Here is a 22,723-nt window from a genome sequence, read left to right on the forward strand (position 1 = left end):
CCAGAATGGGACACCTTATGCAGAATAGTTCTTGACTGATAATCTCTATCAAGCCAAAATTGTCAGCCCTTCGAGGATTCTGCATGTCAAGAGTTTGTCAGTTGATTTTGGGCAAGAAGGCTAAAGACTTGCACTCACATGCTGCTAACATAGGACTGTGCTAGTGGAGATTTGTCTCTATGGTCTCTAAATTCTGGAAACCATCTTAGGCTTCCTATATCTAAGGTATTTGGTCATACTCAGATTTCTGACAGGGTTGAAGACTGATTTAAATCTCATAGTTTATCAGGCTGTTTAACTCTGAAAGCACATATTTTGTTAGATAGTTATCAGATACTATACAAGGTAGCCAGGCTATAAATAGGTTTTAAGCCTTTCTTTAGCTGCAATGGATAATTAAATGTTCTGTTTAACTAATAATGTATTGAACTCGGTGTTAGATATATTTTATGATTTAAATTACAAAATGATAATGGTTGTACTCAGCTTATATTTGAGAGAAAAGGTTTTGCTAATTAGACAAAAATGGTGAAATGTAGGATGATGTCACTATGCAGGTGTAGGCATGTACAAGATAGAATGAGGTCTGTCATTGGGTGAGTAGGAAGGATGGGTGGGAGAAAAGTTTGAGGGAAGAGGAAGATACTGGAACGGGTAGACAGAAAGCAGCCAAGAGAACATGGAGGCAGATGTTAAGATTCTACTCTGTATGTTACAGGTTGTTATGAATTTTCTTAAGGGATGAATGTGTATGGGGCTTTGTATATTTGGGTGGTCAATTACCTCTCATCAATTGGATCAGAGATTATTGTGTTATCTGTTCTTTCTTTTGGCGATTTGAGTTTGGGAGAATGTCTGGTAGCAGAGACACTGGTTTGCCATGCAATTAAGATGTATATTTCTGGAATGGTGAAGGCTTCTTTGGGCACTAGATGGGTAGAGAGATTATTGACAGGCTCAGAGAGAGGCCTTTGTCAGTGTGCTATGGGATGTAGCAGAACAGAGTAGACACTTTCCTGAATGAGATTACAATATCTATCTGATATCTTGGGGCACTGTGGTGCTGGATCTAGTGAATGTAAAAGACAGCCTTTGATTTTACAAAATTTTACAGAAGCAATTGTCCTCAAAAATTACTCAGCTGTGGATACTGTGACCTATACTTCAACCAGCCTTGCAAGACATGCTTACTGATCAATAATGTCTATTGTGTTCTGGGGTAAATAGCCAATTCTTGACTGCAATTGAAAAGAGTTCACAGCTAGTCTACATGGTCAAATGTCCACGTTGTGGAGGAAATAGACCCTAGTGTTGTAGCTGTCATTCTTATTCATCTAATCGGAAATGATGTGAACATCAAATTATTTCTATATAGCCATGCCCTTTTTTGCTTATATATCTCTACTGTCAGTTTGATCGAAAGATGCTTCTTGCAGTAGGCAATGGTAATTTCAGAGACTCAAAACTTACCAAAGTGCTAAGAATAAGTGCCCTTTTGTGCTCATCATAAATAAAACATCTATAGACTACAATAAATACTAAGAAAGCATCAAGGAAGAATGTAGGTAATGATGTAAGAACTATGATGTGGGCTATTATTGCTATCAAAATACCTGCACACATAAATGGAAATATCAATAACATAACCTTTTTAGATATAATTAATATATTGCAGGAGAATTTTAAATAAAAACAAAATATAAAGAATCCTCTTTCCCAATTCTGAAAATATTCTGGAGACATATAAGACATTAGGATTTACAATATTTAGAAAGATGCATTTTAACAAAATGGTGGATGATCAGGAAAATATATAAGATTTATAAGAAATCATTCCAAAAATGACTAAGAAAATACACAAATGAGAACCGCAAGAGGAAGAAATAACATATGTTATATTTTTGTTGTTGTGATACAACACCATGTACAAGGCAACTTAAGGAAGATAGAGTTTGTTTCATGAATTCAGAGGCAGATGCTCACAGTGAATCATTTAACTGAGAAAAGGGTACACAATGCAGGAGTTAGAGAAAGGCCTGAAGGGGCTGAAGGGGTTTACAACCCCATAAGATGATTAATATCAATCAACCAGAACCACAGAACTTCCAGGAACTAAACCATCATCGCACACATATACACAGATGGACCTATGGTACCAGCCATATATATAGCAGAGGATGGCCTTGTCAGGTATTAATGGGAGAAGAGGTCCTTGGTCCTGTCAAGACTTGATTCCCCAGTGTACGAAATGTCAAGGCAGGGAAGTGAAAGGGAGTGGGAGAATGTGTGTGGGAGCAACCTCACTGAAGCAAGGGGAGATTGAGGGTTTCTGGAGTGGGTTTCTGGAAAAGGGATAACATTTGAAATGTAAGTAAAAATATCCCATAAAAATAAAAGAAGGAGTTGGGGATTTAACTCAGTGGTACAGCGATTGCCTAGCGAGCGCAAGGCCCTTGGTTCTGTCCTCAGCTACAGAAAAATAAATAAATAATTAAAAAAGGAAGAGAGAGATGGTTGTTGCAGATAGAGTGATAGGAACAGAATGCTGGGATTTCATTGCCTCAACTACAAGCAGGAAGTGGAGGAGTACACCAGAAGTGGCTGAAGGGTTTAACCTCTCAAAGACCAGCTTTAATGGAATACATCCTCCAACAAGGCTGTGCCTCATAAACTATCTCTAGAAGTGCAACCAACTGGGAACCAAGTGATCAAATGTGGGAGACTATTTGTGGAATTTCTTATTCAGATGATGACTAATGTCATTATCTAAGTTAGATCTGGAAAGACGAGTTAAGCCAAATGGTGCTGAAATGATATGTCATGAGGCAAGCTGTGGCTGTGCCCTTTTCTTTGGTGGTGTGTGTGTGAACAGAAACAATTACAATGATGATGAGCTGGAGCCTAAAGACTGGTTGCATATACAGATAAAATAGAGCTTACATAAGATACTAAGGGGCTAGATGTATAGGCAAGTTAGGTGGCACACATGTAATGTTGAGTTTGAGCTCCAGTACCAAATAAATAGTGTATACAGTAGATACTTTTAGTCCTAGGAATCAAGAGGGAGCAGAAAGAAGTGCCAAGATTCAAGGTCATCCCTGGATATACAGACAGTTCAAGGTCAACCTAATCAATAGGGGTGACTCTATCTGAGACGTTTAACAGTTGGGTTATGGAACCTGAATTTCCTTTTTTTTTCATTAGAATTTCTTTTTCTTAATTTTTTTTATTAACTTGAGTATTTCTTATTTACATTTCGAATGTTATTCCCTTTCCCGGTTTCCAGGCAAACATCCCCCTAACCCCTCTCCCTCCCCTTCTTTATGTGTGTTCCCCTCCCCATCCTCCCCCCATTACCGCCCTCCCCGCAACAATCACGTTCACTGGGGGTTCAGTCTTAGCAGGACCAAGGGCTTCCCCTTCCACTGGTGCTCTTACTAGGATATTCATTGCTACCTATGAGGTCAGAGTCCAGGGTCAGTTCGTGTATAGACTTTGGGTAGTGGCTTAGTCCCTGGAAGCTCTAGTTGGTTGGCATTCTTGTTCATATGAGGTCTCGAGCCCCTTCAAGCTCTTCCAGTTCTTTCTCTGATTCCTTCAACGGGGGTCCTATTCTCAGTTCAGTGGTTTGCTGCTGGCATTTGCCTCTGTATTTGCTGTATTCTGGCTGTGTCTCTCAGGAGAGATCTACACCCGGCTCCTGTCGGCCTGCACTTCTTTGCTTCATCCATCTTGTCTAATTGGGTGGCTGTATATGTATGGGCCAAATGTGGGGCAGGCTCTGAATGGGTGTTCCTTCTGTCTCTGTTTTAATCTTTGCCTCTCTATTCCCTGCCAAGGGTATTCTTGGAACCTGAATTTCTGATCCCTATAGCAAGGTAGGATTCCAGTAGAGGGATAAAATAGCAATCCACTCATAAAACTTTGTCCCTAAATGTGCCTTGCCTACAAGACGTGCATGAATAGAGTTGTTGCAGACACAGAGAGAATGGCAATCAATGACTAGACAAATTGAGATACACCTTGGGCAAAAACAATCCCTAGCACTATTAGATACTCTGATATGCCTGCAGGCAAGAGTCTAGAATAACTGTACTCTGAGAAATCCCACCTAGCAGCTGACTAAAACAAATGTAGTAATCCACAGCAAAATATTAGATAGAGCTTTGGGAGTCTTGTGGGAGAGTTGGAGAAAGGAGTGAGGGACCCAAACAGAGTAAGAACTCCAGAGGTAGACCAAAAGAGTCAACTGTCTTGAACCTTTGGGCACTATCAGAGACTGAAATACCAACCGGAAATGGTTGCATGAGCTAAACCTAGGGGCCCTGTACATATATAGCAGGTTGGTCTTCACACAGGTCACTCAAAAACTGGAACCAGGTTTGTCCATGAATCTATTTTTTGTCTGTAGAACTCGTTTTCCTAACTAGGCCACCTAGTGCGAGACGATGTACCTGGTCCTCCAGAGATTTGATGTGCAATGATGGGAAGATAGCCTAGGTACAACTACCCCTTCTCAGATTACAGAGAGGTGAGAAAAGGAGATGTTGGAGGGCACTGGGAAGAGAGAGGTGCTAGATATTGTGATATAAATGAATAAATAAATAAATTATTGAAATAAATGTCTCTGAGTTTCCCCCATCTCCTATATTTTACAGAATACTAACCATTTCCTTTGAGGAACCATTCAACGTAAGTTCCCAGCGAGTCTGGTTTCTTCTCCAGGGCGATCTTACTCCAGAAAAAATAAGCAGAAACAAGAACATCTCTGGGATTTCTGATGAGATATATCACCTTGAAGGGAAATATGTAAGTGAAGGTGAGTATTCATTGCTCATTTTTAACTGGCATAATTCTCTTCCAAATGTCCTGAGTTCAAATCCCAGCAACCACATGGTGGCTCACAATCATCTGCAATGGGATCCAATGCCCTCTTCTGGTGTGTCTGAAGACAGTGACCGTGTACTCATATACATTAACTGGCATAATTTCCATGTCAAATATCAGTCAAATATCCACGGATTTCAAAAAATATTTATTACTTTTATGTGGACAAAACATATACATGAGTGAAGAAATCTATAGTTGTAATTCCCCTTTTAAATTTTATTTGATTTATAAAACTAGAACTACAGATGACTGGTTTATTAATAATGTAAAAATAAAACCTAAACCAGAGTGATTGAACAGTTGTGAAGATCACAATAGTAATTGTTTATCCAACAACAAATGCCCAGCCCTTAAATTATAAATACAAGTAACATTGTACTGACAGAGTAGATTGTACTAAAGTATTTAAGAATATAAACATTTATTTAGGAATATAATATATATATATATATATATTAGAAATATGTATGTAGGGATACCAGGGATGCAGGAATCCCTTACTGGCTGGTGAGGGGCACAGTTTATCCATTTTGAACCTGTACCAGAGCATACCTGGAGTGCTGGCTCTGTACAAACTCCTACAAAACACAGAGGGAGCTCAATGCCCAGGTGGTCTGAAATGCCCAGGATCATAGGATCACGGAAGAAACTCGAATCCAAGTACATCAGACACACCCAGGAACACTAGAATTTTGACACACTCAAGATAACAGTTGAGGCAACAACATATTTCTCAAAAGGCAGCGAAAATGGGACACCCACAGGAACCAGGGAAACATAAACACTGCGGAGACAGAGACACAGGTTCCTTCTTGCTTACACCTGTGCCAGGAACTAATCTAGGGCTCAGACTCTCTACTCATTCATGCATCACACAGAGAAAACGTGATTCCCAGGAGCTCTGACACAACAAGACTTCAGAACCTTGGTCATACCAGGATTTCAGGATCTCTGAGGCAGCTTGAATACCAGGAGCTCTGACACACCCAGGATCTAAGGATCACAGAATCACAGAATCACAACATCACAGAGACAGCTGTATTCTGAGGAGTTCTGAAACAACGAGGATCACAAGATGGACAGTCTCAAGTCAGAGCCCAAAACAGCAGGTAGCACTAAAAGTAAGCAGATGTTGAGAGGCAATCACAAGAACATAAGCAGCAGAAACCAAGACTACCTGGCATCATCAGAACTGAGTACTCCCATTACAGCAAGACCTGGATACATTATCGCAACAGAAAAGAAAGATTCAGATTTAAAATCATAACTCATGATTGTGATAGAGGACTTTAAGAAGGGCATATTTAATACCTTTAGAGAAATACAGGAGAACACAGGTAAACAGGGAAAAGTCCTTAAAGAGGAAACAAAAAAATCTTTTTAAGAATTACAAGAATAGGCAGAGAGCTCGTGGGCAGCACCCCGCAAGCAAACTTGAGCCTCGGGACCACAGGTAAAAAAAAATTTTCTGCTGCAAGTGACCTGCCTGGTGAACTCAAGACACAGGCCCACAGGAACAGCTGAAGACCTGCAGACAGGAAAAACTACATGCCCGAAAGCAGAGCACTCTGTCCCCATAACTGGCTGAAAGAAAACAGGAAAACAGGTCTACAGCACTCCTGACACACAGGCTTATAGGACAGTCTAGCCACTGTCAGAAATAGCAGAACAAGTAACACTAGAGATAATCTGATGGCGAGAGGCAAGCGCGGGAACCCAAGCAACAAAAACCAAGACTACATGGCATCATCGGAGCCCAATTCTCCCATCAAAACAAACATGGAATATCCACACACACCAGAAAAGCAAGTTCTAGTTTCAAAATCATATTTGATCAGGATGCTGGAGGATTTCAAGAAAGACGTGAAGAACTCCCTTAGAGAAACACAGGAAAACATTAATAAACAAGTACAAGCCTACAGAGAGGAATCGCAAAAATCCCTGAAAGAATTCCAGGAAAACATAAATAAACAAGTAGAAACCCATAGAGAGGAGTCACAAAAATCCCTGAAAGAATTCCAGGAAAACACAATCAAACAGTTGAAGGAATTAAAAATGGAAATAGAAGCAATCAAGAAAGAACACATGGAAACAACCCTGGATATAGAAAACCAAAAGAAGAGACAAGGAGCTGTAGATACGAGCTTCACCAACAGAATACAAGAGATGGAAGAGAGAATCTCAGGAGCGGAAGATTCCATAGAAATCATTGACTCAACTGTCAAAAATAATGTAAAGCGGAAAAAGCTACTGGTGCAAAACATACAGGAAATCCAGGACTCAATGAGAAGATCAAACCTAATGATAATAGGTATAGAAGAGAGTGAAGACTCCCAGCTCAAAGGACCAGTAAATATCTTCAACAAAATCATAGAAGAAAACTTCCCTAACCGAAAAAAAGAGATACGCATAGGCATACAAGAAGCCTACAGAACTCCAAATAGATTGGACCAGAAAAGAAACACCTCCCGTCACATAACAGTCAAAACACCAAATGCACATAATAAAGAAATAATATTAAAAGCAGTAAGGGAAAAAGGTGAAGTAATATATAAAGGCAGAAATATCAGAATCACACCAGACTTTTCACCAGAAACAATGAAGGCCAGAAGATCCTGGACTGATGTCATACAGACCCTAAGAGGACACAAATGCCAGCCCAGGTTACTGTATCTTACAAAATTCTCAATTAAAGTAGATGGAGAAACTAAGATATTCCATGACGAAACCAAATTTACACAATATCTTTCTACAAATCCAGCACTACAAAGGATAATAAATGGTAAAGCCCAACATAAGGAGGCAAGCTATACCCGAGAAGAAGCAAGAAACTAATCGTCTTGGCAACAAAACAAAGAGAAGAAAAGCACAAAAACATAACCTCACACCCAAACATGAATATAACAGGAAGTAATAATCACTATTCCTTAATATCTCTCAACATCAATGGCCTCAACTCCCCAATAAAAAGACATAGATTAACAAACTGGATACGCAACGAGGACCCTGCATTCTGCTGCCTACAGGAAACACACCTCAGAGACAAATACAGACACTACCTCAGAGTGAAAGGCTGGAAAACAACTTTCCAAGCAAATGGTCGGAAGAAGCAAGCTGGAGTAGCCATTCTAATATCAAATAAAATCAATTTTCAACTAAAAGTCATCAAAAAAGATAAGGAATGACACTTCATATTCATCAAAGGAAAAATCCACCAAGATGAACTCTCAATCCTAAATCTCTATGCCCCAAATACAAGGGCACCTACATACGTAAAAGAAACCTTACTAAAGATCAAAACACACATTGGACCTCACACAATAATAGTGGGAGATTTCAACACCCCACTCTCATCAATGGACAGATCATGGAAACAGAAATTAAACAGAGACGTAGACAGACTAAGAGAAGTCATGAGCCAAATGGACTTAACAGATATTTATAGAACATTCTATCCTAAAGCAAAAGGATATACCTTCTTCTCAGCTCCTCATGGTACTTTCTCCAAAATTGACCATATAATTGGTCAAAAAACGGGCCTCAACAGGGACAGAATGATAGAACTAATCCCGTGCGTGCTATCAGACCACCATGGCCTAAAACTGGTCTTCAATAACAATAAGGGAAGAATGCCCACATATCGTGGGAATTTGAACAATGCCATAACGTGGAAGTTGAACAATGCTCTACTCAATGATAACGTGGTCAAGGAAGAAATAAAGAAATTAAAAACTTTTTAGAATTTAATGAAAATGAAGGTATAACATACCCAAACTTATGGGACACAATGAAAGCTGTGCTAAGAGAAAATTCATAGCGCTGACTGCCTGCAGAAAGAAACAGGAAAAAGCATATGTCACCAGCTTGACAGCACACCTAAAAGCTCTAGAACAAAAAGAAGCAAATACACCCAGGAGTAGTAGAAGGCAGGAAATAATCTAACTCAGAGCTGAAATCAACCAAGTAGAAACAAAAAGGACCATAGAAAGAATCAACAGGACCAAAAGTTGGTTCTTTGACAAAATCAACAAGATGGATAAACACTTAGCCAGACTAACGAGAGGACACAGAGAGTGTATCCAAATTAATATAATCAGAAATGAAAAGGGAGACATAACTACAGATTCAGAGGAAATTCAAAAAATCATCAGATCTTACTATAAAAGCCTATATTCAACAAAACTTGAAAATCTGCAGGAAACGGACAATTTCCTAGACAGATACCAGGTACGGAAGTTAAATCAGGAACAGATAAACCAGTTAAACAACCCCATAACTCCTAAGGAAATAGAAGCAGTCATTAAAGGTCTCCCAACCAAAAAGAGCCCAGGTCCACACGGGTTTAGTGCAGAATTCTATCAGACCTTCATAAAAGGCCTCATACCAATATTATCCAAACTATTCCACAAAAATTGAAACAGATGGAGCACTACCAAATTCTTTCTACGAAGCCACAATTACTCTTATACCTAAACCACACAAAGACACAACAAAGAAAGAGAACTTCAGACCAATTTCCCTTATGAATATCGACGCAAAAATACTCAATAAAATTCTGGCAAACCGAATCCAAGAGCACATCAAAACAATCATCCACCATGATAAAGTAGGCTTCATCCCAGGTATGCAGGGATGGCTTAATATACGGAAAACCATCAATGTGATCCATTATATAAACAAACTGAAAGAACAAAACCACATGATCATTTCATTAGATGCTGAGAAAGCATTTGACAAAATTCAACACCCCTTCATGATATACGTCCTGGAAAGAACAGGAATTCAAGGCCCATATCTAAACATAGTAAAAGCCATATACAGCAAACCAGTTGCTAACATTAAACTAAATGGAGAGAAACTTGAAGCAATCCCACTAAAATCAGGGACTAGACAAGGCTGCCCACTCTCTCCCTACTTATTCAATATAGTTCTTGAAGTTCTAGCCAGAGCTATCAGACAACAAAAGGAGGTCAAGGGGATACAGATCAGAAAGAAGAAGTCAAAATATCACTATTTCCAGATGATATGATAGTATATTTAAGTGATCCCATAAGTTCTACCAGAGAACTACTAAAGCTGATAAACAACTTCAGCAAAGTGGCTGGGTATAAAATTAACTCAAATAAATCAGTAGCCTTCCTCTCCACGAAAGAGAAACAAGCCGAGACAGAAATTAGGGAAACGACACCCTTCATAATAGACCCAAATAATATAAAGTACCTCGGTGTGACTTTAACCAAGCAAGTATAAGATTTGTACAATAAGAACTTCAAGACACTGAAGAAAGAAATTGAAGAAGACCTCAGAAGATGGAAAGATCTCCCATGCTCATGGATTGGCAGGATTAATATAGTAAAAATGGCCATTTTACCAAAAGCAATCTACAGATTCAATGCAATCCCCATCAAAATACCAATCCAATTCTTCAAAGAGTTAGACAGAACAATTTGCAAATTCATCTGGAATAACAAAAAACCCAGGATAGCTAAAACTATCCTCAACAATAAAAGGACTTCAGGGGGAATCACTATTCCTGAACTCAAGCAGTATTACAGAGCAATAGTGATAAAAACTGCATGGTATTGGTACAGAGACAGACAGATAGACCAATGGAATAGAATTGAAGACCCAGAAATGAACCTACACACCTATGGTCAATTGATTTTTGACAAAGGAGTCAAAACCATCCAATGGAAAAAAGATAGCATTTTCAGCAAATGGTGCTGGTTCAACTGGAGGTCAACATGTAGAAGAATGCAGATCGATCCATGCTTATCACCCTGTACAACCTTAAGTCCAAGTGGATCAAGGACCTCCACATCAAACCAGACACACTCAAACTAATAGAAGAAAAACTAGGGAAGCATCTGGAACACATGGGCACTGGAAAAAAATTTCCTGAACAAAACATCAATGACGTATGCTCTAAGATCAAGAATTGACAAATGGGATCTCATAAAACTGCAAAGCTTCTGTAAGGCAAAGGACACTGTGGTTAGGACAAAACGGCAACCAACAGATTGGGAAAAGATCTTTACCAATCCTACAACAGATAGAGGCCTTATATCCAAAATATACAAAGAACTCAAGAAGTTAGACTGTAGGGAGACAAATAACCCTATTAAAAAATGGGGTTCAGAGCTAAACAAAGAATTCACAGCTGAGGAATGCCGAATGGCTGAGAAACACCTAAAGAAATGTTCAACATCTTTAGTCATAAGGGAAATGCAAATCAAAACAACCCTTAGATTTCACCTCACACCAGTGAGAATGGCTAAGATCAAAAACTCAGGTGACAGCAGATGCTGGAGAGGATGTGGAGAAAGAGGAACACTCCTCCATTGTTGGTGGGGTTGCAGACTGATACAACCATTCTGGAAATCAGTCTGGAGGTTCCTCAAAAAATTGGATATTGAACTGCCTGAGGATCCAGCTATCCCTCTCTTGGGCATATACCCAAAAGATGCCCCAACATATAAAAAAGACACGTGCTCCACTATGTTCATCTTAGCCTTATTTATAATAGCCAGAAGCTGGAAAGAACCCAGATGCCCTTCAACAGAGGAATGGATACAGAAAATGTGGTACATCTACACAATGGAATATTACTCAGCTATCAAAAACAATGACTTTATGAAATTCATAGGCAAATGGTTGGAACTGGAAAATATCATCCTGAGTGAGCTAACCCAATACAGAAAGACACACATAGTAGGTACTCATTGATAAGTGGCTATTAGCCCAAATGCTTGAATTACCCTAGATGCCTAGCACAAATTAAACTCAAGACAGATGATCAAAATGTGAATGCTTCACTCCTTCTTTAAAAGGGGAACAAGAATACCCTTGGCAGGGAATAGAGAGGCAAAGATTAAAACAGAGACAGAAGGAACACCCATTCAGAGCCTGCCCCACATGTGGCCCATACATATACAGCCACCCAATTAGACAAGATGGATGAAGCAAAGAAGTGCAGACCGACAGGAGCCGGATGTAAATCGCTCCTGAGAGAGACAGCCAGAATACAGCAAATACAAAGACGAATGCCAGCAGCAAACCACTGAACTGAGAATAGGACCCCCGTTGAAGGAATCAGAGAAAGAACTGGAAGAGCTTGAAGGGGCTCGAGACCCCATATGTACAACAATACCAAGCAACCAGAGCTTCCAGGGACTAAGCCACTACCTAAAGACTATACATGGACTGACCTTGGACTCTGACCTCATAGGTAGCAATGAATATTCTTGTAAGAGCACCAGCGAAAGGAGAAGCCCTTGGTCCTGCTAAGACTGAAACCCCAGTGAACTAGACTGTTGGGGGATGGGCAGCAATGGGGGGAGGGTGGGGAGGGGAACACCCATAAGGAAGGGGAGGGGGGAGGGGGATGTTTGCCCTGAAACCGGGAAAGGGAATAACATTCGAAATGTATATAAGAAATACTCAAGTTAATAAAAAAAAAGAATATAGGTTATTTACATATCCAAAGGTCAATAACTTTAATGTTGGAGACCCAATATTGTGATGTATTTACAAACTATGTTTTATACATTCCATAATTTCCCTTTATGAATCTTTCTACTTATATAATTGAGAAAATAATTATGTTGTAAGACTTACATATTATACTAACACATTTATTACTGATTAAGAAACTAATCAAATAAAAGAATCACAAATGTATCTAAGTAGATCATAAAACTAAAAAAAATGTACCTTTAAAATTTTAGTAATATGATAAAACTTGATATATTTGATAGTAGTATAAATGTGAAATGTTCAAATTTAGTCACTGTATCTATTAATGAATATACTTACTGGATTTTATGTATTTCTATGCAAATATACCTATCACAATATCTTGAAATAAAATTTTCATTATTGCAAGTGAAAAAAAATAATTACAAGAATACAAAAGCAAAAAAGGTGAATGGATTGAACAAAACCATCAAGGTTCTAAAATAGGAAATAGAAACAATAACAAAATCACAAAGAAAGGCAACCCTGGATATAGAAAACATAGGAAAGAGATCAGGAGTCAAGAGATCAGCAAGCATCACCAATAGAATATAAGAGATAGAAGGGAGAATATCAAGTGCAGAAGATACCAAAGTAAACATTGGAAAAACAGTCAAAGAAAATGAAAAATGCAAAAACTCCTAAACCAGGACATCCAGAAAATCCAAGACAAAATGAGAAAACCAAACCTAAGTATAATAGGTACAGAAGAGAGTGAAGATTCCCAACTTAGAGGGCCAGTAAATATCTTCAACAAAATTAAAGAGTAAAAATTCCCTCACCTAAAGAAAAAGATACCCATGAACATACAAGAAACATACAAAACTCCAAAAATATTGGTACAGAAAAGAAACTCATACTGTCACATAATGATAAAAACACAAAATGTACAAAACAAAGAATATTAAAAATAGTAAGGAAAAATTCAAGTGACATATAAAGGCAGACCGATCAGAATTACACCAGAGTTCTCCAAAGAGGTTCTAAACATCAGTAGATCCTGAACAGAGTTCATTCAAACACTCAGAGAACACAAATGTCAGCACAGGCTGATATATCCAGCAAAACTCTCAATTAACATAGATGGATAAACCAAGGTATTCCATGACAAAAACAAATTCTTTCCACAAATGGATTTCAACAAAGGATAAGAGATATAAAACCCAACAAAAGGAGGGAAATCACACTTTAGAAAAAGCAAGAAAGTAATGTTTCACCAAACACAAAATAAGATAGCCACACAAACATAATTCAATCTCTAACAACAAAAATAATAGGAAGCAACACTTTTCCTTAATAGATCTTATAACATCAATGGACTCAATTCCTCAATAAAAAGACATAGACTGACAGGACAGGTTAAAAGGACCCAGCATTGTGTTGCATATAGGAAACATACCACAGTGACAATGACACTAACTCAGAGTAAAAGACAGAAATTTGTTTTCAAGCAAATGGTACCAGAATGAAGCTGGAGTAGACATTCTATTATCAAATAAAATGATCTTTCAACCAAAAGTTTTCAAAATAGATAAGGAAGTTCATGCTTGTAGAAGAAAAAATATTCAGATGAACACTCAATACTGAATTTCTATGCTCCAAATGCAAGGGCACTTACATTCATAAAAGAAACCTTACTAAAGCTCCGAGCACATATTGCAGCTTGCACAATAATAGTTGGATATTTCAACACCCACTACCATCAATGGACATATCATGGAAACAGAAACTAAACTGAGACAGAGAGAAACTAAAAGAAGTTATGAATCAAATGGATTTAACAGATATTGATAGAATATTTCATTCTAAACAAGAGAATATACTTCTCCACACCTCATAGTCCCTTCTTCAATATTGAACATATACCTGATCACAAAACAGGCCTCAACAGATGCAAGAAGTTTGAAATAATCCCATGCATCCTAAGAAATAACCAGGCAAAAGGGCTAGACTTCAATCACAAGAAAGCAACAGAAAGCCCATATATACATGAAAGCTGAACAGTGCACTATTCAATGATAATTTGGTCAAGAAAGAACTACATTCAGGACTATTTAGAAATACAGGCAATTGAAAGCACAACAAACCCAAAATTTCTGAGACAGAAGGAAAACAGTGCTAAGAAGAAAACTCAAAGCCCTCAGTGCCTAAAAATAAAAAAAAAAAAAATCCCGGACAGACCATACACTAACAACTTAACAGCACACATAAAAGCTCTAGAAAAAAAAAGAAGCAAATACACCTAAGTGGAAATAATAGACTGCAGAAAAAATCAAACTCAGGGCTGAAATCAACCGAGAAAGTATTAAAAGATATATACAAAAAAAGCAACAAAACCAGGAGATAGTACTTTAAGAAAATCAACAAGAAAGGGCACAGAGAAAGCATCTAAATTAACAAAATCAGAAATGAAATTAGAGACAAAACAAAAAACTGAGGGAATTAAAAAATCATCAGATACTTGTACAAAAGACTGTACTTAAAAAAAGCATAAAATCTGGATGAAATGGACAAATTTCTAAACAAATACCAAATACTAAAGTTAAATCAGGGTCAGGAAAATAATCTAAACAGTTCCATAAGCTCTAAAGAAATAGAATAAATCATTAAAATCTTCAAACCAAATGAAGCCCAGGACCAGAAGGGTCTAATGCAGAATTCTATCAGATCTTCAGTGAAGACTTATCACCAATACTCTTCGAAGTATTCCACAAAATAGAAACAGAAAGAACATTAACCCATTTGTTCTATGAAGCCATAATATCACTTATATCTAAACCATACAAACACCAACAAAGAAAGAGAACTTCAGACCAATTTCCCTTATGTATATCAATGCAAAAATACTCAATAAAATTCTAGCAAACCGATTCCAATTACACATCAAAACAATCCCTCAAGTAGGCTTCATCCTAAGGATGCAGGGATGGTTCAATATGCAGAAATACATCAACATAATCTACTATAAATGAATTCAAAGAAAAACATGCAATCATTTTATTTGATGTGGAGAAAGCATTTGACCAAACTCAATACCACTTCATGATAAAAGATTTGGAAATATCACAAATTCAAAGCCCATGCATAAACATAGTAAAAGAAGTAGATAGCAAGCCAAATGGAGAGAAACTTGGAGCAATCCCACTAAAATTAGACCTATACAAGGCTGCCTACTCTCTCCCTACATACTCAATATAGTACTTGAACTCCTAGCCAAAACAAGTAAACATCAAAAAGAGGTCAAAAGTATACAAATTTGAAAGGAGGAAGTAAAAATATCACTATTTGCAGATGATAGTGAATATGGTTATGTGGCCCCAAAAATTCCACAGGAGAACTCCTAAACCTGATAAGCAACTTCAGCAGAGTGTATAGATACAAACTTAACTCAAACAAAACAGTAGCCTCCTTCTACTCAAAGCACAACAGATTGAGAAAGAAATTAGGGAAACAACACCATTCACAATAGTCACAAATAGTATAAAAACTGTGATGTGATTCTAACCAAGCAAGGGAAAGAAAATTTCTCTGAAGGGAGAAATTAAAGACGACCTCAAGAGATGGGAAATCACCCATCATAATTAATTGGCAGGATTAATATTATAAAAATGGCCATCTTGTCAAAAGAAATCTACAGATTCAACTCAATCTCCACTGAAATTCCAACTCAATACTTCACAGAGTTAGAAAGAGCAATTTGCCCATTCATTTGGAATAACAAAAAAAAAAACAAGATAACAAAAATTATTGTGAATAATAAAAAATCTTATTGGAGAATCACAATCCCTAACCTCAAATTGTATTAGAGAGAAATAGTGATAAAACCTGCATGGTATTGTACAGAGACAGTCAGGTAGATAAATGTAATAGAGTTGGAGAGGCAGAAATGAACTGACACACCTATGGCCACTTGGTCTTTCACAAAGGAGTTAGAACCATCCCGTGGGACAAAGAAAGCATTTTCAACAGATGGTGCTGCTTTACCTGTAGGTCAGCCAATAGAAGCAAATAAACTGACCCATTCCTCTGGAAACAACACCAATGCTCTTCAGCAGAGGAATGGGTACAGGAAATCTGGTACATTGACACTATGGAGCTATTAAATACAATGACTTCATGAAATTCACAGGCTAATGGATTGAACTAGAAAATATCATCCTCAGTGAGGTAGCTCAATCACAAAAATAAATAAATAAATAAAATAAAAAATGCACATGATATGGACTCACTGATAAGTCAATATTAGCCAAAAAGTTCAGAATACCCAAGACACAATTCATGATCACATGTAGCTCAAAAAGAAGGAAGACCAAAGTCTGGATGCTTCAATCCTTCTTCAAAGTGGGAATGAAATATTCACTGGAGGACGTGTGGGACAGAGACTGAAAGAAAATTTATCCAGAGACTACCCCACATTGTGATTTATCCCCTATACAGTCTCGAAACCCAGACTGTATTGTGGATGCCAAGAAGTGCAGGCTGAGAGGAGCATGATATAGCTGTCTCTTCAGAGGCTCTGCCAGAGCCTGAAAAATACAGAAGCAGATGCTTACAAGCAACCATTCGGAAAAGAATATAAGTCCTCGAAGGAGGAGTTAGAGAAAAGACTGAAGGAGCTGAAAGGATTGATAATTACATAGGAAGAACAACAATATCAATCAATCAGACAGGTCAGAGTTCCCATGGACTAAACCACCAATGAGAGTACACATGGATCAACCCATGACTCTGGCTACATATGTAGCAGAGGATGGCCTTGTAGGGAGGGCATCTGGGGAAGAAGAGGACTTGGGGCAGTGAAGTCTCAATGCTCCAATATAGTGGAATATTATGACATGGAATGGGGAGCGACTCTATGGGTGGGTGGAGGAACACTATCATAGAAACAGGGGGAAGTGTGAGGTGGGGGATTTCCAGTGTGGAAACCAGCAAAATGGTAACATTTGAAATGTAAATAAAGAAAATGTCCAATAAAAGTAAAGGAAAAATATAGATATATATCTATGTAGGAATATATAAATGTAGGAATATATTTATGAATGTATATGTGTGTGTATGCAACATGAATTATTAAAAAACAAGGCAAATATTTGAAAGAAAGGGGGAATATGTCAGTATTTTTGGATGGGGAAAGGGGTAATGAAGTATGTAACTATATTTCATTATTATATTTTAAACATAAAAGAAATAAATTAAAATAATCATTCTTCATAATTTTGTGCCAATTATTCTAGAACTCATCTCTTTAAGCTTCAGTTCCCTAGCCAAACATTTACCAAATCCAGATAAGACATATGCATATATTTGAATAGTCACAAATTCATTGTGACATTTTAAATAGCGATCATTCTAAGTTTGTCTTTGTAGTTTCAGCATAAACTATTTATAGATTCTATGGCAAAGGGACTTAAAAAACTTTCTTATTAACTAGGAGCTATGATAGATGAGAAGGTGGATATGTCTGAATTCTACTTGTCATTCTCATTAAGTTTCATGGCAGATTCCTGTGGCTACTAATCTCAATAGATAGCTAGACACAGCATAACACTGTGTGTACAACTAACCTTTGAACATTGATGCCTTGTCAGGCTGCTTTCCTATGAGCAACTGTGTCTTCAGTGATTTACCCACACAGAGCTTGGGGTATGTGTTATAACTGGATCATTGACTTTGATGAAAAGAGTACAGTAATATTGCACTATATGCTAAAGTTTGAACCCTGCTTGGCCTACACATGTAGTTTCTGAATGTTCTAGTGTGATATTTCACGTTCTTTCTTAAAGCGCCCAGGATCTCTGTGTGATGCTCCACAGCCTGATAGTCTAATTTATTCTGAAGAAAGGAAAGATCAGCATCACCTAATGCATAAGAATCCCACCTTCATACTTTTGTAAGATCTCCAAGGCTTGTCAGGGTAAAATAAGTTCACACAATATTAGTCAAAGAAAATCTCAGCCATTGGACACTGACCTTGGCCTTGGAACTGAAGAGAGACTTGGAGAAAAGATGCATGGGAAGATGGGAGGTCATGAGTCGTGGTCCTTCCATTTTGGTTAATTTATCATATCCTGAACCAGTCTCTATCCAGGGTGAGCGATCCCAGATGGGCATAGATTGGATCCACTTGGGATCTCCCTTGGTCTGAATCAAGCAGACAATCTCGATCAGCCAGTTCGTTCCTGAATGAAAAGAAAAAAAGTCACTCATTTGAACAGTACTGCAAAAAAAAGCCTCAAGTAGAATATATACCCATAAAATTTAAAGTGTTGCCCACTTTCAAGCATATAGAGTAGTGTTCACAGTATCCACATTGTGTGAGTGCAAAGTGTATTCACTCAACATTAATTTCAAGACTTCATTTTACAAAACTGAGACCCTATACACAGTAAACACCAAACTGCCAATGGATTATCTGCTCCAGCCCTGGGGCACCATCATTCTACATTCTGGTGGAGTGAATTTGACTTTTCCAGATATTTCACAGTGATGAAGTCATACCATCTGTCCTCTAAGACTACGTTTCTGATTTTAATTCATTGCCATTTGTTGGGAGCGGCTAAAGACGGCACTGACATCGAGTGGTCGTTTGTGGTACACCACAAAGCGTGTGTCTTTGGCGTTATCTGGCATTTACAAGGCCAGAGTGATATTCATGCTAATAAGGCATTTCATACTCCACCAATCCCCAGAGGACAAGTTTACAACCACTGTTTGTATTGTATTTAAGGCGAGTGCCTTTGTTCCCCGGGGTTCCTCGAATCAACAATGAGGTGTTCCTGCAATAAAGGCTGTTAAGAAGAATCCAACGGTGTCGCGTCTTCCTTGCTGGTCGAGGTGGGCGCTACAGCCATTGAGATGCAACAATGCTGCAATGTATGACAATATTTCTTTTTAGGATGAATTAATTCCCTCATGTACATTTACCACACACAGTTACATTTGTGTTTATGTGTTTGTTTGATATTGTCTGGCTTTCTTTTCCTGGATTCCCACTGCTTTTAGATTTTCTGTGTCATTGTGATTTCAATATCAGCAGTCTAATATTTACCCAAGTTCTGTACTTCTTCCACAGTGCAAACATCCATTCCCCAAACCACCATATTGTCAATTTTTGATTTCTTGAGTTTTCAGTTGCCAGTTCGTGGACAAGGTCCATGGAAAGTCTACATGGCACTTTCCTCTCCTCCACATAACCTCATATACAGTCCTTTTTCTCTTGATGCTCTTTCTTCTTTTTATTCTCATCACTCTCCCTATTTTCTACCTCTTCACCACAGATATAAATGCATTTGAGATTCTGATTCAGGGTATACTCTCATTGTTCTATTGCCACAGCTGATCAACTCTCCTCACATAGGTCATATGTGAAATCTTTCTCTGAGTGGAACACACATAAATCTCCATTCCCACAAACCACTTTACACATTGGATATATAGAGGACTCCACTACTCGCACAAAACAAATAAATATCAAAGCTCTAACCTCCTTTATACGATTCAGAATCAGTCTTACTGAAGGTCCTTACCTGACTTGGGGTAAGTCAATATGATCAAGTCGTCTTCTTTTACCACAAACTTCTTACAACTATTTTCCAGAATTTCTTTGGAAAACCAAAAGGCAGGAAAAGGTATTCCTTCAAACCAAGTATAGTCTGACATCATGAATAACTTTTAGTATTCCAGCCCTTGCCACCTGTTCTGTTTATAGCAAATGCTGAGAGGTAAGATTTATAGTGCAATTAAAAAATCATTAACATTCTCTAGTCTCTTGTGAAACTAGCTACTGATAGGAATAAATAAATATTGTAACACAGAGACAAGGATTATTTTATTGAGCAATTTGAACTCATACAAAGAACATTCTGCTGCATTTGTGCGCCCAAGTTCATGACCCCCGAACAGAAACTCAGAAATAATAGGACATAAAATTGCAGGATAATTTAAACTGTATTCTAATACAATTTAGCTTTTAGAATGATTTCAATATGCAGAAAAGTGACAGTGATCATACAGAAACTTTTCATAACAATTTATTTAAATTATAGGTACTTTTGAGAAGCTCATAGTACATTAGCTGCCTTTCTTCTTCCCCTCAAAGCCCTCCATCCGTTTCTTATATTTATGATCTCCTCTTTAATATTTTTCTATTTATATATGCACACATATAACACATATATAGTCAATCTACTGAGTCCATTCAGTTGGGCTTGTATGCTGAGGTGTGTGGTTGAGATTGGAAAATTAATGCGGGATTTCATCTTCAGAAACAGTTTATTCTCCATGTCTTAGCAACCACTGATATGGTGTATTTCTTCTTCTAGGGTATAACCATATAGAATTTTTCCTGGCCTCTTTTGTGTGCCTAATCGTGCTATTATGCTGATTTGTTTGAATAACTATACTGTAACAGTTCCTGTGTCTATTTTCTCTGTTGTGTCTGAGAGACATATTCTACAAAGAGGAATCTTGGGACACTGGAGGATGTCTGTACTGTCCTCTCTGATGTTTACCTTGACTCCTAGGTTTAAAGGATATATTGAAGCTGTACTACTTAGGCTTAGGTACCTTGCTATCAATTATTAACTCCATTTTAGCCCATTGTACATCTATGGAAGAGTCTCCATATGTTGTAAAAAGAAGAATAAAATTTACCTGTGCATATAAGAACAAGTATTTACAAAAGAACTGGAAATTATACTGGTTTAGTGAGTTTCTTGGGTTTTTGCTCTTCCAGTACAAGCTGGCTGCCTACATTTTAAATAACTTCCCTCTTTTAAAAACTATTTTATTGTATTTTTAATTGAATATTTATTATTTACATTTCAAATGCTATTCCATTTTCCAGGTTCCCATGCATAAGACACAATCATATCCCTCCACACTTCTTACTTTAGTGTGCTCCCCTTCCTCAACCACCCTCTCTTCCAGCCTCTCTGCCATGATTTTCTCCTACATTGGGGGGGTACAGAACTGGCAGTACCAAGGGCTCTCCTCCCATTGGTGCCCAAAAAGGCCATCCTCTGCTACATACGCAGCTGGAGCCATGGGTCTGTCCCTGTTTACTCTTTGGGTAGTGGTATAGTCCCTTGGAGATCTGGTTGGATGGTACTGTTGTTCTTATGGGGTTTCAAGCCACTTCAGTACCTTAAAACCTTTCTATAACTCCTCCAATGGTTACCCTGTTCTCTGTTCAATGGTTTGCATTAGCCTCTGTATATGGCATACTCTGGCTGAGCCTCTCAGGAGACAGCTATATCAGGCTCCTGCCATCATGCACTTCTTGGACTCGTCAATATTCTCTAGCTTTCGAAGCTGTATATATAAGGACTGGATTCCCAGGCGAGTCAGCCTCTGAAAGGACATTCTTTCAATCTCTGCTTCAAACTCTGCCTCCATATGTCCTCCTATGAATATTTCTGTTCCCCTTTTAAGAAGGACTGCAGAACCTGAACTTTGGTCATCCTTCTTCTTGATCTTCATGTGGTCTGTGGTTGTATCCTTTGTAATTTGACCTTTGGGGCTAGCATCCACTTATCAGTGAGAATATAACGTGTGTGTTTTTTATTGCAATTAGGTTACCACACTTGGGATGTTATTTTCTAGTTCTATCCATTTGCCTATGAATTTAATGAAGTTATTACTTTTGATAGCTGAGTAGTTCTCCATGGGGTAGATGTACCATATTTTCTGTATCCATTCCACTGTTGAAGGGCATCTGGGTTCTTTACAGCTTCTGACTATGATAAATAAGGCTGCTATGAATATAGTGTACTATGTGTCTTCTTATATGTTGGAGTATCTTTTGGGTATATGCCCAGGAGTGGTATATCTGGGTCTTCAAGTAATACAATGTCCAATTTTCTGAGGAACCTTCAGACTTATTTCCAGAGTGGTGGCTGTACCAGCTTGGAATTCCACCAAAAATGGAGGTGCGTTTCTCTTTCTACACATCCTCACCTCCATCTGTTGTCAGATGAGTTTTTGATCTTTGCCATTCTCACTGGCATGAGGTAAAATCTCAGGTTTGTTTTGACTTTCATTTCCTTGATAAGGATGTTGAACATTTCTTTAGGTACTTTTCAGCTATTCAATATTTCTTAGCTGAGAATTCTTTGTTTAGCTCTGTGTACCATTTATAATAGGGTTATTTGGCTCTCTGAAGTCTACCTTCTGGAGTTCTTTGTATCTATAGCCCTATATTGGATACAGGATGGGTAAAAATCTTTCCTCAATCTGTTGGTTGACATTTTGTCTTAAAGAGAGTGTCTTTTCCGTTACACAAGTTTTGCAATTTTATGAGGTCCCAATTGTCAAATCT

General features: G+C 38.0%; 1 protein-coding gene across 1 annotated transcript in view; it reads right to left on the reverse strand.

The window, feature by feature from the left end:
• Positions 1–20,096, reverse strand: part of Sult2a2 (sulfotransferase family 2A, dehydroepiandrosterone (DHEA)-preferring, member 2) — a 67,017-nt gene extending 46,921 nt beyond the window's left edge. The window contains exons 1-3 of the mRNA NM_001025131.2: positions 19,932–20,096; positions 18,376–18,584; positions 4,668–4,794 (exon numbers count right to left, since the gene is read on the reverse strand). Coding sequence (NP_001020302.1) covers positions 4,668–4,794; positions 18,376–18,584; positions 19,932–20,067 — 472 coding nt within the window. The 5' untranslated portion in view covers positions 20,068–20,096. The remainder of the gene's footprint in view (positions 1–4,667; positions 4,795–18,375; positions 18,585–19,931) is intronic.
• Positions 20,097–22,723: the final 2,627 nt, after the last annotated feature.

This window comes from Rattus norvegicus, chromosome 1, assembly GCF_021556685.1.
Source record: "Rattus norvegicus strain SHRSP/BbbUtx chromosome 1, alternate assembly SHRSP_T2T, whole genome shotgun sequence".
Classification (NCBI taxonomy): domain Eukaryota; kingdom Metazoa; phylum Chordata; class Mammalia; order Rodentia; family Muridae; genus Rattus; species Rattus norvegicus.